The 18,573-nt window shown below is 37.1% G+C and overlaps 1 protein-coding gene across 2 annotated transcripts in view; it reads right to left on the reverse strand.

Annotated features, from left to right (window-relative positions):
• The window catches only part of CYB5R4 (cytochrome b5 reductase 4), a 92,195-nt gene that overhangs the window by 38,605 nt on the left and 35,017 nt on the right, over window positions 1–18,573 (reverse strand). Inside the window, exons 5-8 of one of the 2 annotated variants that reach the window (XM_077750339.1) lie at window positions 8,295–8,324; window positions 4,501–4,561; window positions 3,019–3,076; window positions 1,236–1,329 (exon numbers count right to left, since the gene is read on the reverse strand). In XM_077750339.1, the coding sequence (XP_077606465.1) occupies window positions 1,236–1,329; window positions 3,019–3,076; window positions 4,501–4,561; window positions 8,295–8,324 (243 nt within the window). The remainder of the gene's footprint in view (window positions 1–1,235; window positions 1,330–3,018; window positions 3,077–4,500; window positions 4,562–8,294; window positions 8,325–18,573) is intronic. The other variant, XM_077750340.1, reaches the window with a different exon arrangement.

An 18,573-nucleotide genomic window follows, 5' to 3' on the forward strand; every position in this document is an offset into this window, starting at 1 on the left:
AGGACTGAAGGTACTTCATTCAAACAGTAAAGCACTGTGCAGAATCCTGAGTCAGTCAAGGTCTGGATAATCAGTCTTTGGCAAAAGTAAATGATACGTTCTTCATATAAGAATGCCTGCTTAGGGGTGCCTGGGTGGCTCACTCGGTTAAATGCCTGACTTAGGCTCAGGTCACAATCTCACGGTTTGTGAGTTTGAGCCCTGCGTCGGTTTCTGTGCTGACAGCTCAGAGCCTGGAGCCTGCTTTGGATTCTGTGTCTCCCTCACTTTGTGCCCCTCCCCTGCTCACGCTCTGTCTCTCTGTCTCTCAAGAAAAAAAAAAAAAGAAAAAACAAACAACTTAACTTTCTTGTTGTATTGTTATTGTTTGTTTCATTTCTATCTTCTAACTAGAATAACATCCCCTTCATTGGAGGAGAAAAGGGTGCAATCGTAGAGGCATTATGGGTGAAACATGGATTAAGAATCTGGCATCTTTGGGGTATCTGGGCGGCTCAGTTAAGCATTCGACTTCAGCTCAGGTCATGATCTGATGGTTCTGGAATTCGAGCCCCACATCAGCCTTTGTGCTGACAAACAGCTCAGAGCCTGAAGCCTCCTTTGGACTATGACTCCCACTGTCTCTCCACTCCTCCCCACTCACGCTTTGTCTCTCAAAAAATAAACAGATGTTAAAAAATTTTTTTTTTTAAATCCGGCATCTTTGATTCCAGATTTTAGTCCTGGTCTCTTCCTTCTGATCTCTAATTTCTCAAAGCAAACAGAAGTGAACTGTAGGGTTGATCTCTGGTTATGAAGGAACAGGCAGCTGAGGGACACAATGCAACCTCACAGTCCACACTGTTTTGGTGCCGCCTCACACTTCCCATGGTAGAGCTGGCAAAAAAACAGGCCAATGGAACAAGCACTTAGTGATAGTGGCTTACTAGGCGCATGGGACAGGTCTCCAGAGATTTGTTTGCAGGTATCAAATAAAAGACATTTAACAAAGCCAGAGCAACAAATATTTCATATTATTGCTGACTTTGGCTGCACTCAATTGTTTAAACTTGGGAAAGGTGAGGTCAGGCTGCTATTTGCTAGCACTGTTATTAGTATAAAGAAAAAGCAGAAGAAATTAATCAAACCAAAATGACAATATCGATAAAATATTGCTACCTAGACTGTAGACCAAGTTATTGCCAAAATTAAAGGAAACTGGTGTTGTTTCCATTAATAATGAATAAATTACTTACCAATATGTATAATATATGAATAATCCTTGATAAGGGTTTCTGCTCTAAAGGAATCATCCTGATGATCAACTATAACTGAGTCTAGATTAATATCCTTAAACAGAAAGCAGAAAGAAAAAGATTAAAACATAAAATTTTCCCCAAATTTCTACAACTACTATACTTTTAAGATGATCTGTGATGTTCACATGGAATTTATTTATTGTTATTTATGTCTCCACACTGTCATTGCAGAGCCGTATGTGGTGCTTGAAATCACAACATCATGAGATCATGACCTGAGCTGAGATCAAGAGTCAGACGCTTAACTGACTGAGCCATCCAGGCGCCCCTCATATGGCATTTCTTTACAGAACCCACAAGGTGAATAAACATTATTCCTGTTTTTCCTCTCTCAGACAACTTAGTTCTCCTTCAAAGCACATACTGCAATTTTAATTATATATTTCTTTCTGCTTAATATCTACCTCATCCACTCATCTCTACGCTCTGAATGCATGGGACTATCAATACTGCCTGGTACCTAGTAAGTGCTCAGTAAATATTTGTTGAATAAATACTCTGGAAAAAAATTAGAATGAGACCAGAAATGTATATTCATTTTAGTCTTTTTACTAATGCGTGATGCTGGGCAAATTACACAACCTCTTGACTTCAGCTTATAAGAAAATGTAACATATAAAATTTTACTAACAAATTTCTAGATAGCTCTAATTTCTACATAGTCTTGGTACAAGTTATTTTGGCACCCATCATTTATACCATACAATGAACACATTATTCCACATAGAAATCTTTCTCCTTCCCTTAGTCATTCATCCTCTGTGTCTCACTGACATTACCAATGGGAGCAGACCCCAACCTCCCTAGGCCATGCCCTCTTGGTTTTGGACTGCGTGATGAGGGGACAATGAAAGGGAGTGGAAGTGGTTCAAGCAGTGCCTCTGGCCCTCTTGGCTGTATCGGGCAGATTACCGTCACTCCTGCAGAATGTCACATCATGCTGCAACGACCAGAGGAACTCACAGCTCGTATGTGGTTCTGCTACTATAGGAGTAGCACGCATTCTCAGAAAGCCCTAGCTGCCAGAACCTGTCTTTAAATTTACATGGTTCCTCCAGTGTGGGAACCTTGCCAGTTGCTGACAGATGTATTTGCAGTTATCTATGTATTGATCTGATTTCTCAGATGTAAGCTCCATGAAAGCCAAGTATTTACACACCTAGCCCATCATTAGATCCCTGAATTCTAATATTGTGCTGCAAATAAAGCAGAAGTTCAGTACGTACTTAGTAAATAATTAACCCCATAATTTTAGTTTCAAGAGGGTGTCTGAATCCCATTAGTGGTTTAAGCACACTAAACCAAAGTATCATAGTCTCTACTGTTTAATTCCAATTTATGCACAAGAAATTAGTTCTCACAATGAAGTTAACTGGGATTCTCATTTTTGTTATCCATGCTTACATACACACACACACACACACACACGGAAAAGTACATAAAATACTTCTTAGTCTAGCTTTTTTAAAGAGGCTATTGCATGGCTGTTAAGAGTGTATACTCAGGAGCCAGACTGCTTGGGTTCAAAATGCTACTTACTGTGTAACATTGGGTAAATTACTTAATCTTTCTGTTTTCCCCATGTATAAAATAGGGATAACAGAAGGATCTACCCCATGGAGTTTCTGTGAGTTAATAAGTTAAGAGAAAAGAGTGTTTAGAAAATAGCTAACATTTATTAAGACTTCACTTTTTTTCTGATTTTGAAGACATTGTTTACCTTCTGCTTAGTATATATGACAATGGTCACTAAAGAGTCTGTCTGGAACCAGTCATAGCTATAAAACAGTAAAAGAATGAATAATTATATTAACAATTGTATAATAACACATATTAAATCATTAAATGTGCAATTTAAAAATATATATGGCTTAAAAATATGCAATATGACTTAACATAAGTATATAATTTTAAATGTACAGCTTAAAATCTAGAGTGAAAAATATATTTCTCTAGGTAAACTTTGTTCTAAATAACAGGAGAGATGTCTTACAATAGATGGTAATTATTCTCACTTGGATTGAAACAAACAATACCCTTGAAAAGACACTTTTTAGAAAGGCTGCACATTCTATTAAAATCTTTTATCAGAGCAATAACACAACATATTTTCTTACGAAGCATGACAAAATCTACACGCTTATTACCTTCACGCCTCCCTGTCGCAAATATATTATTAGACAAAATATTAATTCATCAAGGTCTTTTAATTGTTCAACAGTAAAACCTTGGGTAAAACAAAGTCTTCTGTTTTGTAATAGCTGTTCATCAAACTGACACTGTTTTTGCACTTAGTATGAACATAAGGACACCCAGAGGTAAACATAGGGGAGGTTTCCTTATGCCCATAAGTTAAAACTGTATACGAAATACTTTAATAAATTTAACAAATATAGCAGAATGCTGCTATCATATTATAGATTGGAGGTGGGGAGAAAGAAAGAGAAAACATTTCAAAGAACACATATAACCCTGAGGGCATTTGAAATGTTAACATTAAAAAAAATACATATGGATTGTATAATTTACTAAGATAGTTGCTGTGCAATACTTTTGAAGGATTTCCATGAAAAATGATAAACAAACTAAATATATGAAAGACAATGTAGCTGAATAAATTATGGTATGGTCATAAGATGGAAGGCAGACAAAAAAATGCTTTTGCAGAATATTTAATGACATGGGAAACTGCTCATAGAATACATTGCAATGCCAGTATTATCAAAATAGAATAATATGGAAATAGATATTATATGAATCAAACTCGGTGGAATAGACCAAATATTAAGTATACATCCAGAGTTGATACATTACAACTGCTTTCATCACTGCCTTTTCTATTTCTCTTTATTTTCCAAGTTTTCTACCATCAATGTATATTTATCAGGAAAATATTTTTGAATAGTTTTTGAAGTCAAAATATTTTTAAAAAATTTTAACTTAAAGTTTTTTAAACACAAAGATTTAAACACACAAATGTTTAAAATGGATCAAACTTTAGTTATACTAAAAATTCATGTATAAAGAAAACAGTTCATTCTCCAACAATGCCTGATAAATGGGACACTACAGTTCTAGTGTCAAACAAGCATGATTAATACAGTAAGCAATAACTCAAACTCAGAGGTGTTTATTTTTTTTAATGTGTATATTTTGGTGTAGAACTAACTTAGCTTTTAAAAAATACAACAAGAATGCATACCTTGGAGAACTACGACCTTCTTTGGCAAGTGTATCTGTCACTTGGCTCTTGGGAAGCATGCCTTCACAAAGAAAAACAAAACACCTACTGTTCATCTAGATAGCATTTTTTCTTCTTTTTCATAAACTTATTAAAATGTTATAAAAGGATACAAATCATAGATGTACAAAAACATAACCTGTAACCAGCACCCACCCTATGCCCCCTTCCAATCACCATTCCTCCCCAACGATAACCATTATTCTGACTTCTGGCATCCTTAGATTTTGCCTGTATTTGACCTTTATAAAAATGGAATCATAAGATATGTTCTCTTTTGGTCTGTGGCTTTTTTTTTGTTCGGCATTATGTCAAATAAGCATGACTGATAGTGAGCAATAAATCAAACCGTGAGGTTCCTGAAATTTTACCCATGCTGTTGAACGCATCAGTAGTTTATATTTATACTACATTGTATAAATATATGAGAGTTTTATACATTCTCCTGTTGCTGGACATTGGTTGTTTGCAGTCTGGGGCTATTATACATAAACAGCCCCTGTTATAAATATTCTGTATACATACATGCACATTCTAAAAGAACATATATCTCCATTTCTGTAAGTATACAAGGCGTGTGTAGATTCGGCTTTACTGGCTGCTGCTCAACAATTTCCCAAAGTGGTTGTACCAATTTATATTTTATACAGGAATGTCTGAGGGTTCCAGTCCCTCCACAACCTCACTGAGATCATTCCTGTAGGCATGCAGCAACACAGCATTTTAAAAGCCCACTAAACCTGTGGTTTGCAGTTGAGAACTCAGAGATGTGGAAGAACTCTGGACATTCTGTAAGCATTCTGTATTTCCCTCCCACAACAGGAATGCGCGGTTTGTATCCGGAAGGTTTGGTTTGGAAAAAAAGAGGCCTGCTGGTAAAAGACTTTTGCAAATCACTACAACAATTACATTTCTATTCCTCAAACTGCACAGGAACACATATAATATGGGGCACCTGGGTGGCTCAGTCTGTTAAGTATCCGACTTAGGCTCAGGTCATTATCTCACAGTTCATGGGTTCAAACCTCTGGTAAGGCTCTGTGCTGACAGCTCAGAGCCTGGATCCTACTTCAGATTCTGTGTCTCCCTCTCTCTCTGCCTCTCCCCCATTTGCATGTGCTCTCTCTCGCTCTCTCTCTTTCTCTCTCTCACAAAAATAAACATTTTTTTTAAGCTTTAAAAAAAGTCACAGTAATATAAGGTCAGAGAGGAGAGGCATCTTAGAGACAAACTAGTGTAGAGGTTTTAGGATTCTTTCTAGCCATAGAAGCTTCTATTTAAATCCAACTTAATTGCAAGCACAAGATATCAAACAGCCATATTTTGGGGCTGATCATGAGCCCTGAGCCCAGGTCTTATTCACTCAGTTTCCATCTCTTCCTACACAACTCTACAAAACACAATTAATTTTCAGATAAACAAAGGAAGTCTCAAAGATGTGACATAACAAAGCCAAAGTTATGAACTAACTAGGAGTGAATCCTAAAGAATGCTCTATCATAAAACTAAAAGTATAACAACAGCACTGTAATAATGAAAATGTATTTTTATCTCAAATGACAAAATATAAGAAAAGATAACCTTAGTAAATTATTTGAAAAATCACTTAAAAGATATTTCACTAAGAGATTAATGTCATTTATCATTTGGAAGCCTCCTACAAATGCATCACAATCTGAGAATTTGCATAAGAAAAAGCTATCAACAGGATTCACGGATTATTAGTCAATTTGGATCTTATTAGGATCTTATCAGGATCTGATTAGGACCAAGAAATCTAGATTTGAGGTCAGTGTCAGCACTATGATCTTACAGAAACCACCGTTTCTGCTTCCTCAAATTCAAACTAGTAAAGAAATTCGCCCTGCAATTTCATGAGACTGCAAAGGAGACAATTTCTAAACATTCTAAAAAACTATATGTTGTCATACAACTATGACTTTTAAGAACAGAATAATGTCATAGGCTGTGGAATGTGTCTTGATTTCAACATCTGCCAAGCAAAACAAAACATATATAATATCATTCTTGAAAAGTTGAAGGAATCTGTGGTGAATGAGGGATGGAGGAAAATAATTAAAGTTAGGTGGACTGAATGGACATAATCTTCCCCCAAAGTGCTTCTTGATGACTGTTGTTAATTTGAAGGGATCGGGTCTTCAGTAGAATACCACAACAGTCTATCTCATTCAGGATTTAAAATAGTTATTTGAATAATGACATTGCTGGCAGACAGATGACATCTGCAAATACAAAGACATACCACATAGACTTGAAAGAACCAAAATGAGAGCGGCTAATAAACATACATATAAATATTACAATCTTATAGAATCCAAGATCATGATAGATAACAATGCTGGCCAGAACATGTATGGAATGTTAATATTGCATTCTTAAGGCCACCTTGAACCAAGGTAGTAGTTAAATGCAGTGCATCCAGAGGAAGGCAACAGGAAAGTAATGGTTCTGGAAGCCATATGTGGTGGGAATGGAAATGCCCAGTGTATCAGTAATTAGTATTTAGGCAAAGGTTTTATGCCGATTATCACAAAACAGTCAATCATCAGATGGAACCCAAGACAGGCTCTTCATTTAATACAGTGCTATACTATCAGACAAAAAGCTTCAGGTGTTAGAGCAAACACTGAAGTCAGTCTGTAATACAGACTATTGTATTCCTCAAGTTAAAAAAGGAAGGGTAACTAATCTGGCAATCTAGCTTGTAACTGAATTTCTGCAACTTTCTTTTGCAAACATGGAGAAAAAAAAACCTATTTCTAAACAGACCTTAAAAAAGTAGTTCAATCAGAGTAGCCCCAAATATTTCCTAACATTAGGAAATTACTAATTACTGACCACTACACCATATTTACTTTGTTTTTTTTGTTTTTGTTTTTTTGGTTTTTTTTTTTGAAGGAGAGGAGGGGAGAATGTCAACCATAATTCTCAGTCATACTGAATGACTGAAGAAGCCAGAGCTGCTGAGCCTGGAAAAGAGTAGTTTAATAGGCTATTCAGCATCTGTATGCAAACACTGACATTGAGCTCCATGCCTGAGGGATAACGACTCGCTCTGTGTTGCTTCAGAGGGTGGAACTTCTCATCACTATAAATATTCAAGCTGCAAGCAGATATGTTCAGGGATGTTACAGGAGGGACTACTTACTGTAAGAGTAATGGTGTTTATTTATACAATGGAATACTACATGGCAATGAAAAGAATGAAATCTGGCCATGTGCAGCAACATGGATGGAACTTGAGGGTGTTATGCTGAGCGAAATAAGTCAGGCAGAGAAGGACAGCTATCATATGTTTGCACGTATAGGAGGATTAGGAAGAACTTAACAGAGGACCGTGGGGGAAAATAGTGGGGGAGGGGGAGGGAGGCAAATCACGAGAGACTCTTGAATGCTGAGAACAAACTGAGGACTGATGGGGGTGGAGTTAGGGGGAAGGCGGGTGATGGGCATGGAGGAGGGCACTTGTGGGGATGAGCACTGGGTGTTATATGGAAATCAACTTGACAATAAACCATTAAAAAAAACAAAGAGTAATGGCTGGAGTAAGAGATCTATAAAGTTCTGCCAAATCCTCTAAGTTTAGGTAAGTAAAGACATCTTTTGTAAAAAGAGATCCTTCCCCCCAAAAAAATCCAAATACTACCCCCAAATAATTCTATAAAGCAATTCTGTACATGAATCTAATTCATATGAATATGATCCATTTTTTACCATAAATTTACATGACTTACCATTTAAGACTTTCTTTTCTTCACGACAGTCTGTACAGTGATTTAGAAAAGAAAAGTCAGGTAAGAATACTGTAACATCAAAGAGAGTATCAGTTAATATTATATTTGCAGAATAACAGCCCCTTTCTTGAAGAGCTTTCTGTTAAAGTCTGAGAAGAAAAACAAGGCTGCTAAATATATGGTTGATGTTTCAAATAAGGAAGTTTCATCTCTGAAAATTGGTGGGCCATTTCTTCTCCAGGTGTTTGTCTCCCACTTCACTGAGCTTTTTCTACTTCTTTGAACACTTTTTCTAATATCTTGGTTAATTTCTTTAGAAAGCATTTAAAAACTCATGTTTTGTTTAGGTTATCACATTCCAAAGTAATCAAAATTATTCAGAATTTATTATATTACACTATAAATAAAATGTTCATGTTAACAATGCAAAGAAAGATACCTTATGTCTTTCTTATCGAATCTATCTAGGTCAACACTGAAAAAGATTATTGTTACTCCAAATTTAAATGGCAAAATGACGAAAGTATAAGACTTTCACCTGTATGTACTATGCAATTATTAGTGTTACAACCCAGTAATATTTAACAGGTAATTTCTCTCAGGATGGCAGTCAAATTACAAATCACCAAAAGTGCTACACCATATGGTCAAAATAAAATCCTCAACAAGTTAACAGAGTTAAAAAAGGAGGAGGAGGAGGAGGGGGGAGGAAGAAGGGGATGAGAGGGGGGGAGGGGGAGGAGGAGGAGGAGAAGGAGAAGAAAAAAAGAATGAGAAGCCAACAAAATATCTAAGCAGGAAACTGATAGATACCAATTGCTGAGGTGACCTTGTTTTATAGAAAACAAAAACTAAACCACTTAAATGAAGGCTTTCAAGTTTTTTATGTTCTGATTTTCAATCAACCAGGGATAACCACAATTACCTCTGCTTCACTCAACTATCATAAAATAATCATGACTAAGGAGGCCAGATGACTATTCTTTTTATGTTCTTTATTTTATCAAAATAATTTCAAAGCTAAAAGGGATCTTAAAAACATACGGCAAATTACCATCTGATCCCCTCATTAAGACTAAAAGTCAGGGGTCAAGGACTTGAATGAAATCTGTAGCTTTTTAGCAACAAAGCCAAGATTAGACTTCATCTCCTCTAAGAGTCAGCATCATGTTTCTTACTATACCATTGCTAGTGGTAATACTTTCTGGAAAGACAAAAGACCTAAAAATCGCTTAAATTATACCTCAGATGACTTTTGCTTATTAAGTGCCAAATAAAAATCTAGTCATTACAGTTTGCAAGGGATTATTGATGTCCCTGCTTGATCACTTACTATCATCAGTGGGTTTCATCTGTCTTTCCTACTTAGTTGTGATTATTTGCTTTATCTTAGAACAAGCAATAAACTCACAGATAAAAGTAAATTAAATCTATTTTTGGTGTACCACATACTTGGCAGTTTGATGAATCTCATTCATCAAGTAAAACAATTTGTTTTTATCTAAGAGGATCACAGTTTTTGAAAAACTGCCCCACATAATTTGTTTCTAGGGAAAAATATATATGTATCTTATATGATTTACTTCCTGCCTGATATGAATTGATTGAATCTGTCAGAACTTTCTGCATCCTACTAAATAGGTCATTTTTTTCTGAATCTTTTTGTTAAATACAAGAAGTACCAGCAGGTAAGTAGATTTTTAGTAGAAAAAAAGGAGATTTTTTTCTACTTAAACGATCTAAAGTACCTTTAAAAACTCTGTTTTTGCAACTCTTTCAAAACACTGACACTTAGAACTAATAAACATATTTTTTTATTATTAAGCATATTTACATCTGAGTCCTTTTAGTCACATGAGACTGACAAGAAATCTAATGTTCTGTCTAGATCATTAGTTCCATAGTCAAGAGAATCTGTATTTTCTCATAATGTTGGTTAAACTGCATTACTCTGATAAGAACCTCTGCTTTCTGGAGAGATCAGAGTCATTTTGAAAGCCAGCACTGCAATTTATAGACTGCACTCTACTCTTCTGTGGTAAAAGGATTTTCATTTGTGGTCCCCATCTAGTTTACCTCTGTTGGGTGGAGCCACAGGAGGACCCCCACCCCACGATAAAGAGAAAAACTGTTTTATTAGTGTGCTAATTCTTTTAATAAATATTTGTTGATCAGGGGGCCTGGGTGGCTCAGTCAGTTAAGATTCGACTCCTGATTTCGGCTCAGGTCATGATCTCACGGTTTTGGAATTTGATCCCCTGCGCTGAGAGCGTGGAGCCTATTTGGGATTCTCTCTCTTTCCCTCTCTCTCTGCCCTTCCCCTGTGTACGTGCTCTCTCTCTCAAAATAAATAAACATTAAAAATAAATATTTGTTGGTCATCATCTTAATAGAGATATTAACATGATATGAAACCATTTTGACAAAAGTTAGGGAAATATGAATATACACTCAGTTTGCTTACGGACCCATAAATTTGGAAGGATCCATAATGAAACTAGTAACATGGTTACCTTTGTGTATACATGGGAGGGGAAACCAGTAGATGGGAGACTGAGGTATGACAAGGACACTTCATATGCTTGAATCATGTGAATGTATTACTTATTCAAATAAATTAAATAAATGGAATTAAAAATAAAATGTTGATACATCCTCTTGAACACATACAATATGATAAATGCTTTAAAGGAGGTATGTAGCAGGTAGTCTAGAAGCACAGAATGGGGTATCTCTACTTGGAAGGAATTTGTAAGATTCCATTGAGGAGGTAATATTTTAGCTATGTTTTGACAGTACGCAGGCATTTGTCACTGAGGCCCTGAAGAAAAGCATTCTAGGAAGACAAATGCTGAGCATTAAATTTTCATGTTTTACATTTAACATGTAGCTAACATACCTCATCTTCTCTTCTTATTTCCAAAAGCCGATATCATGTAACCACCAGATAGGAGCTCAGTCTTATTACCAGAGATCTTGTCACAAAGACCAAAATGTAGCCTCTACGTTCCCTTAACGGCTCAGGCTCGCCAGAAGATAACTCCCTGCTCTCTACAATATGTTTAATAACTATTTTTTTTCTGGAAGTTCTTCCATATTTCTAAATGGAACTCCTCATAACATAAATGAGGCTTATGGCTTATTTTTGTTTCAAGTTACATACTCATTTCTCAAATCTTATAAAATTTAATAATTTTTATATTTCTAAACTATCTTTACCTTTTACTTTCCTTTACTCATCTTTGTAATCATCTTCTGAATTACCTCTAAATTTTATGTCTCTCAAACTTCAAGGCCCAGAATTACCCCTCACTCTAGAAATAGTTTACTGGCAGAATTAAAATAAGTAATTAATAGTTGAAACACATACTCTGAAAAATTCCAGGGCTAAAAAAATTTTAAAGTACTAGAATGTGTACTTACTCCTGGTCAGTTTTCTTCCTAATACTCATTTAACTAGTCACAGAATAAAGTGCATTTTTAGAAGTTCATGTTTTCTCTGAAGGTAGGCTATACTTGATATTTTTTATTCAAATCCCCAATTTATCAGTTATTTTCCATTCTTGTCATATTTCTCTGAGGGTTTAACCAATTCCTTTCTTATTTGGAATCATCTGTACAATAATATACACATATTCAAAAATCATCTTTCTCTGAAAACAAAACAAATACTAACCTAAACCAAACAGCGGTCAGTAGCACCCATAAAGCATGACACACTTCCTATTCCAGTTTGTACGTGCCCCTTGAACTTCTGGCAGGAGTCATTTAGACAATGTACCAGCAGCAGCAAAAGCAAATGAAGACAGCCTGACTAACATGGCAAATTTACTCATCACTATGACACCTTGCTTTTTCTCTCTACTAGTTAAACTTCAGGAGGCCTTGCTTTCCCCTCCCAGTTGCCCATCCACTTGAGCCCATTTTACTAAGGAAACTGAAGCTCCTTGATGAGAGAACTTTTACTCTACTTTGAACTTCCAGCAAGTAGACAGCCCATTCAACAGTTATTTGTCTACATACCAGCTTTGCATACATGTGCTCTGGATACTATCATTTTTAAGAACAGAAAACTGAAGTAGAAGATTTCTTGACTTTAGCACTAGTAACATTTTGGGCTGGACAATTCCTTGTTGTGGGAGTCTATCCTGTGGACTGCAGGCTATTCCGTGGCATCAGTGCCCTCTCCTCTACCCACTAGAATGCCAGTAGCACCTAGTTTAAGTTATGCCAGCCAAAATGTTTCCAGACACTGGTCCCCTGAGGAGCAAAATCAACCCCTGTTAAATATCACTGGCATAAATTTTTAAAAATTATGCAAAAGCGGGTAACTTTAATGAGTGATTCTCTTACAAAAGGAAGCACCCTTGAGTTCTATAAATGGCTGGATTCTCCAAATGAATAACTATAGCCTTTAAATAAGGTACATAAAAAAACTCAGTATCTTCACTTTTATTTTTATATTTTTTTTTGTTTCAAGTTTTTATTTAAAGTGAGTTAACATATAATATCTTCACTTTTAAAGTGAAGATGTTAGAACAGCTCTAAATCCTCTTCCACTTTAAAGAGGTCTACTGATATATGGTTCCAAGTGCTTTACAGTTAGTAATTGCTTGAGAGGATGGGTAAGAAAACAAAGAAACAAAAAAAGAAACCAAAAAGTATTACAAACCATGATAAATTAATGACAAATCAGGAAGAAGCACTTCTGGGGCACCTGGATGGCTCAGTCAGTTAGAAACCATGATAAACTAATGAAAAATTAAGAAGAGATACTTCTGGGGAACCTGGGCAGCTCAGTCAGTTAAGCATCCAACTCTTTTTTTTTTTTTTAATGTTTTATTTATTTCTAGGAGAGAGGGAGACAGCGTGAACAGGGGAGGGTCAGAGAGAGAGGGAGTCACAGACTGAAACAGGCTCCAGGCTCCGAGCTGGCTGTCAGCACAGAGCCCGACGCGGGGCTCGAACCCACGAACCGCGAGATCATGACCTAAGCGAAAGTCGGACGCTTAACCGACTAAGCCACCCAGGCACCCCTTAAGCATCCAACTCTTGATTTCAGCTCAGTTCATGATCTCATGGTTCATGAGCTTGAGCCCTGCATTGGGCTCTGCACTGACAGTATGGAGCCTGCTTGGGATTCCCTCTCTCTCTCCCTTTCTTTCTCTCTCCCTGCCTCTCCCCTGCTCGATCTCTCTCTAGCTAAAAAATAAATAAATAAACTTAAGAAAAATTAAAAAAAAAAAGAAGAGACATTTCTGACTGTGTTATGCTACTGGAAAATATGACTTGTGTATTTTTAAAAGATGACTTACATTAAAATTGTTTAAGTACACTTACTTTACTTATATTACTTACTTTCCTTACATTAAAATTTTTTAAAGTATAAAAAAAGTGAAGATACTGAGGTCTTTATGTACATATACCTTATTTAAAAGCCATTGTTATTCAATTAAAGAATCCCACCATTTATAGAACTCAAGGATGCTTCTTTTTAAGAGTATCCAATGGAAAAAAGGCAGCCTCTTTAACAGATGGTGCTGGGAGAACTGGACAGCAATGTGCAAAAGAATGAAACTAGACACTCTCTCACACCATACACAGAAATAAACTCAAAATGGGTGAAGGACCTGAATGTGAGACAGGAAACTATCAAAACCCTAGAGGAGAAAGCAGAAAACAACCTCCTTGACCTCAACTGCAGCAATTTCTTACTTGACACATCCTCAAAGGCAAGGGAATCAAGAGCAAAAATGAACGATTGGGACCTTATCAAGATATAAAGCTTCTGCACGACAAAGGAAACAACCAAATGACATATTGGATAAACAGTTAGTATCCAAAATCTATAAGGAACTCACCAAACTTCACACCCAAAAAACAAATAATCCAGTGAAGAAATGGGCAGAAGACATGAACAGACACTTCGCCAAAGAGGACATCCAGATGGCTAACAGACACATGAAACAATGCTCAGCACCCCTCCTCATCAGGGAAATACAAATCAAAACCACACTGAGATACCACCTCATGCCAGTCAGAGTGGCTAAAATCAACAAATCAGGAGACTCTAGATGCTGGCGAGGATGTAGAAAAACGGGCACCCTCCTACACTGTCGGTGGGAATGTAAACAGGTGCAGCCCCTCTGGAAAACAGTGTGGAGGTTCCTCAAAAAATTAACAGTAGAACTCTCCTATAGCCCAGCAATAGCACTGCTAGGAATTTACCCAAGGGATATAGGAGTGCTGATGCATAGGGGCGCATGTACCGCAGTGTTCATCGCAGCACTTTCAACGGTAGCCAAATCATGGAAAGAGTCTAAATGTCTATCAACTGACAAACGCATCAAGAAGAGGTGGTTTATCTATACAATGGAATACTACATGGCAATGAGAAAGAATGAAATCTGGCCATTTGTAGCAACCTGGATGGAATTTGAGGGTGTTATGCTAAGCGAAATAAATCAGGCAGAGAAGGACAGATACCATATGTTTGCACATATAGGTGGATCAGGAGAAACTTAACAGAGGACCATGGGGGAAGAGAGGGGGGAAAATAGCTGGGGATAGGGAAGGAGGCAAACCATGAGAGACTCTTGAATGCTGAGAACANGATAAAAAAATAAAAAAGAACTAATTTTTGTATATGGTACAAGGTATGAATTGAAGGTTCTATTTTTCACATGAATATCCAATACTTCCGGCACTATTTATTAAAAAGACAATACTTTACCACTGGAAAAAAAAAGATGCTTCCTTTTGTAAGGCATAGAATCATCTAAAGTTACCCACTTTAAAAAAATTTGGTCTTGAACAGTGCTGCCCAAAAGAAATATAATGCAAGCCATAAGCATACTTTTAAATTTTCTAATAACCACATTAACAAAAAGCAACAGGTTAATTTTATTAATATATTTTTAACACAACAGACCCAGAATATTATCATTTCAGCACATAATCCATATAAAATTTATGAGATACTTTACATTTTTTCCAACGAAGTCTTAAAACACAGTATTTTACACTTTTAACACATCTCGATTTGGACGAGGCACAGCCTAGCATTCGACAGCCACATGTGGAACGTGGCTACAGTAACGGCGGCTGAAAAGTAAAATAGGGCAAAAAGCAAGAACACTTTTCATCTCCGCCAGAGAATGTAGTGTTCCACATAAATAAATAATCAAGAACTGAAGCTTAACTTTTCAAGGGAAAAGTTTATTCATTATTGATCTTTTTAAAGCACAATACAAACTGTAATACTTTTTAAACAAAGGATTACAAAAAAACACTGATTCTTTGCTTGATAAAGATCCATTAGTATTATGTTTTATATTCTGATGCAGTTAGCTTGCCTGTTTTCTGCCTGCATACCTGTGCATTTCACCACTGCCACACTAGAAACCACCAGATAAACTGGAAACTAGCCTCCCAGGAAGGCCCAGCTGTGGGGATGTCCATAAAATGCCAATTCTGGATTTCCCTGCTTTGGGGTCTGGCAGGCCACCTCCTTAAAAAAGGGTGTGAGGGATCTTGTAGAGAGAGAAGCCCATGCATAGAATTCCTCTTCAGGGTAGCCCGTGTCCCCATCTCCCCCCACAAATCCTCACACCAGGGATAGTCTCTTTCCCGCTACTGTTCCCATTTCATCTCTGTTTTCATTCTCTACTCCTCCTTCATCTGTTTTCATCCTCTATTCCCATTTCATCCAGAAGTTCTACTTGTAGAGTGAACACATGCTGCAGATTGCCAGTCACGGTTTGCCCCCTGTTGTCCCAGCACAATTACTCATAGAGCCTCCTTGCATGCTCAGAGCTGCCCCAGTTTGGACAATCACACAGTTACCCCATTCTAATAATTCCTATCCATAAGGCCCAGCAGAGTTCAATGATCAATCCCTACTCATACATGAAAGGCACAATCGGTACTTATGTTAATATGGAACTTCAACTTAAGTGTCAGGAACATTCCTTATTTCCAACACATTAGATCTTTCTCTCTAGTTACTGTCCCTTTGACATGCTCTACTCCTGCTGGTTAGCCTGGAGTTCAAACTGTATCTTGCTCGAAAAGTCTCTACTGTTAAAAACAAAACAAAATAAATAAACAACAACAACAAAAACCAGTCCACCTACTTGGAATCAACACCTTTCTGATTTGTAAAATTCTTGTCTTTGCTTCCTAACGCTTTTCAAGTTGCCTCATCACTACCAGCTACTGGCTTGACCCTAGCAAAACACTTACACTCCAAAAAGGCTTTATAGTGAAACACAGATTCACAGGCTTAATGTCACGTGCCCTGGCAATAATACTACTACTTTCTTTTTATAGAAACAGAACTGTCTTTCAAGGTATGACACATCAGTCCATGCTGGTTTATACACCTGATAACTGTAGGGATACACTAAGGAACAGAATGTAAGCAGCCTCAGGGCTGCAGGGGTGGAGCGGTGAAGGTAGCTAGGACTGAAGCAAGGACTTCTAACACCTCCACCACCTATCCATCTGCAGCGTCTTATGCGCTAGGGGGTCAGCAAACAGGACTTCGCTTAATCCTCACAATGCTGTCAGGATGTTTTGTTCTTTAAACCCCATTTTACTGCTGAGGGAAAACTCTCAGATCTATTAACTGATACCAAAGAACATAACAGCTTATAAGTGGCAGAGACGTGATGTGACCCCATGTCAGCTTTATCAAACTTGTGCTCTTTCTGTAGATCCAATGCTGCCTCAGTAATCAATATTTGAGGAGAGTGACAGCTGAGGACAGTGTTAGAAAGCAGACTTTTAATTTATGAATACAAGATATCTGAGTCCATATCTCATTCTGGGTAGGAAATGTATCTGCACTCCCCTGAGCCAGGTGGTGAGGAGCAGAAAGAATAATCACAGTTTACTTCTTTATGATTAGGATTCAGAAAGTTTGTCTCCTCAACCCTTCAAACCTCTTGATTTTGATTTTGTGGTGGTTGTTTTATTTTTCAATTTTTTCTTACCAGTCTGAACTACCTGATCTAACCCTTCTCATTACTGAATGACTTTAGGTAGCCAGTTATTTTCTCTCAACATTTTTAAGATACAGTTCTATCGTTTTCTCGCTTCTACTATTCTTTTGGTAAACAAGCTACAGCAGCTTCTAAATTACACTAGTAAGATAGCTGTCAATTCACCAGGCACTGGTCTGTTACTAAATCAGTCTCTCTCCGGATATTTCTGGATCTTGTCGTTGTCTTTAATGTTCTGTAGTTTTACTACAAAGAGTCTATGTGTGGATTTCTTTTTGTTTGGGACTTGCCAAACTTGTTGAATTTAAGGACATCAGTTCTGGGACATTCTTAGCCATTTTCCCTTCAGATGTTGCCTCTTCCTCATTCTCATTTCTTACTTCTGGAAATCTGATTACAAGTGTTAGATCTCCTACACCTCTTGCATATATTTTTACCCCTTTGTTTCTCTGTGCCACATTCTGTATAATTTCTGCTGCTCAATCTTGCAGTTCACTGAGCTCCTCTGCTGTGTCTAGACTCTGGCTATTTGTGCCATGTACTTTTTAATCTCACCATTTCTAAAAATTCCCTCTTTTTTTTAATTCAACACAATTATTTTTAACAGTCTCTTGTTTTTTACTCATGTTACTAATAGATTCTTATCATCCTTTACATTTCAAATCCAATTAGTTTTAGTCTGTATATGAATAATGAAGTCCTAGGGGTGAAATTCTGCTCTTGTTTCTGCTGACTTGTTTCCTCATGTGTTGTCTAATTTTTTATTGGACACTAATAATTACTTGATGTGTACCTGTGAGAATTTTGAGGGCTTTAGGATGTAAGCATGTTTCACAATTAAAAATGTGTATACACATCTGACAAACAGCCTAGGAAACTACTGATGACAGGCCATTTTATTTTTTTGGTTTGAGGTTTCTGAGATCACATAGGTGTAATATATTTGAATTCCCAACTCTTACGTAGGCAGGGCTGTGGTTACAAATTCTCTGAGGAAATCTCTCTTTCCTCTCCCCTGTCACCTCATAAACAAGGTCAGGACAGACAAGATAACCTGACGTTTCCTTGTGTTGGACAGATTTTTTTCATGCTTTCCCACTTCAATCATGATACAGACCTTCAAGAGTCCAAGCCATTGGCAGGGATCTCAGTTCCAACTCCCTGCCTTTAGAGACCCACAATCTGGTCTTCCGCCCCCTGTGTGACCTTTAACATTCTGGCATGGCTCTTAATCTAGATAATATCCAGATCATCTAGATAAGTGCTGGAGGGAA

This window comes from Crocuta crocuta, unplaced genomic scaffold (assembly GCF_008692635.1).
Source record: "Crocuta crocuta isolate KB4526 unplaced genomic scaffold, BGI_CrCroc_1.0 scaffold9, whole genome shotgun sequence".
Taxonomy (NCBI): Eukaryota; Metazoa; Chordata; class Mammalia; order Carnivora; family Hyaenidae; genus Crocuta; species Crocuta crocuta.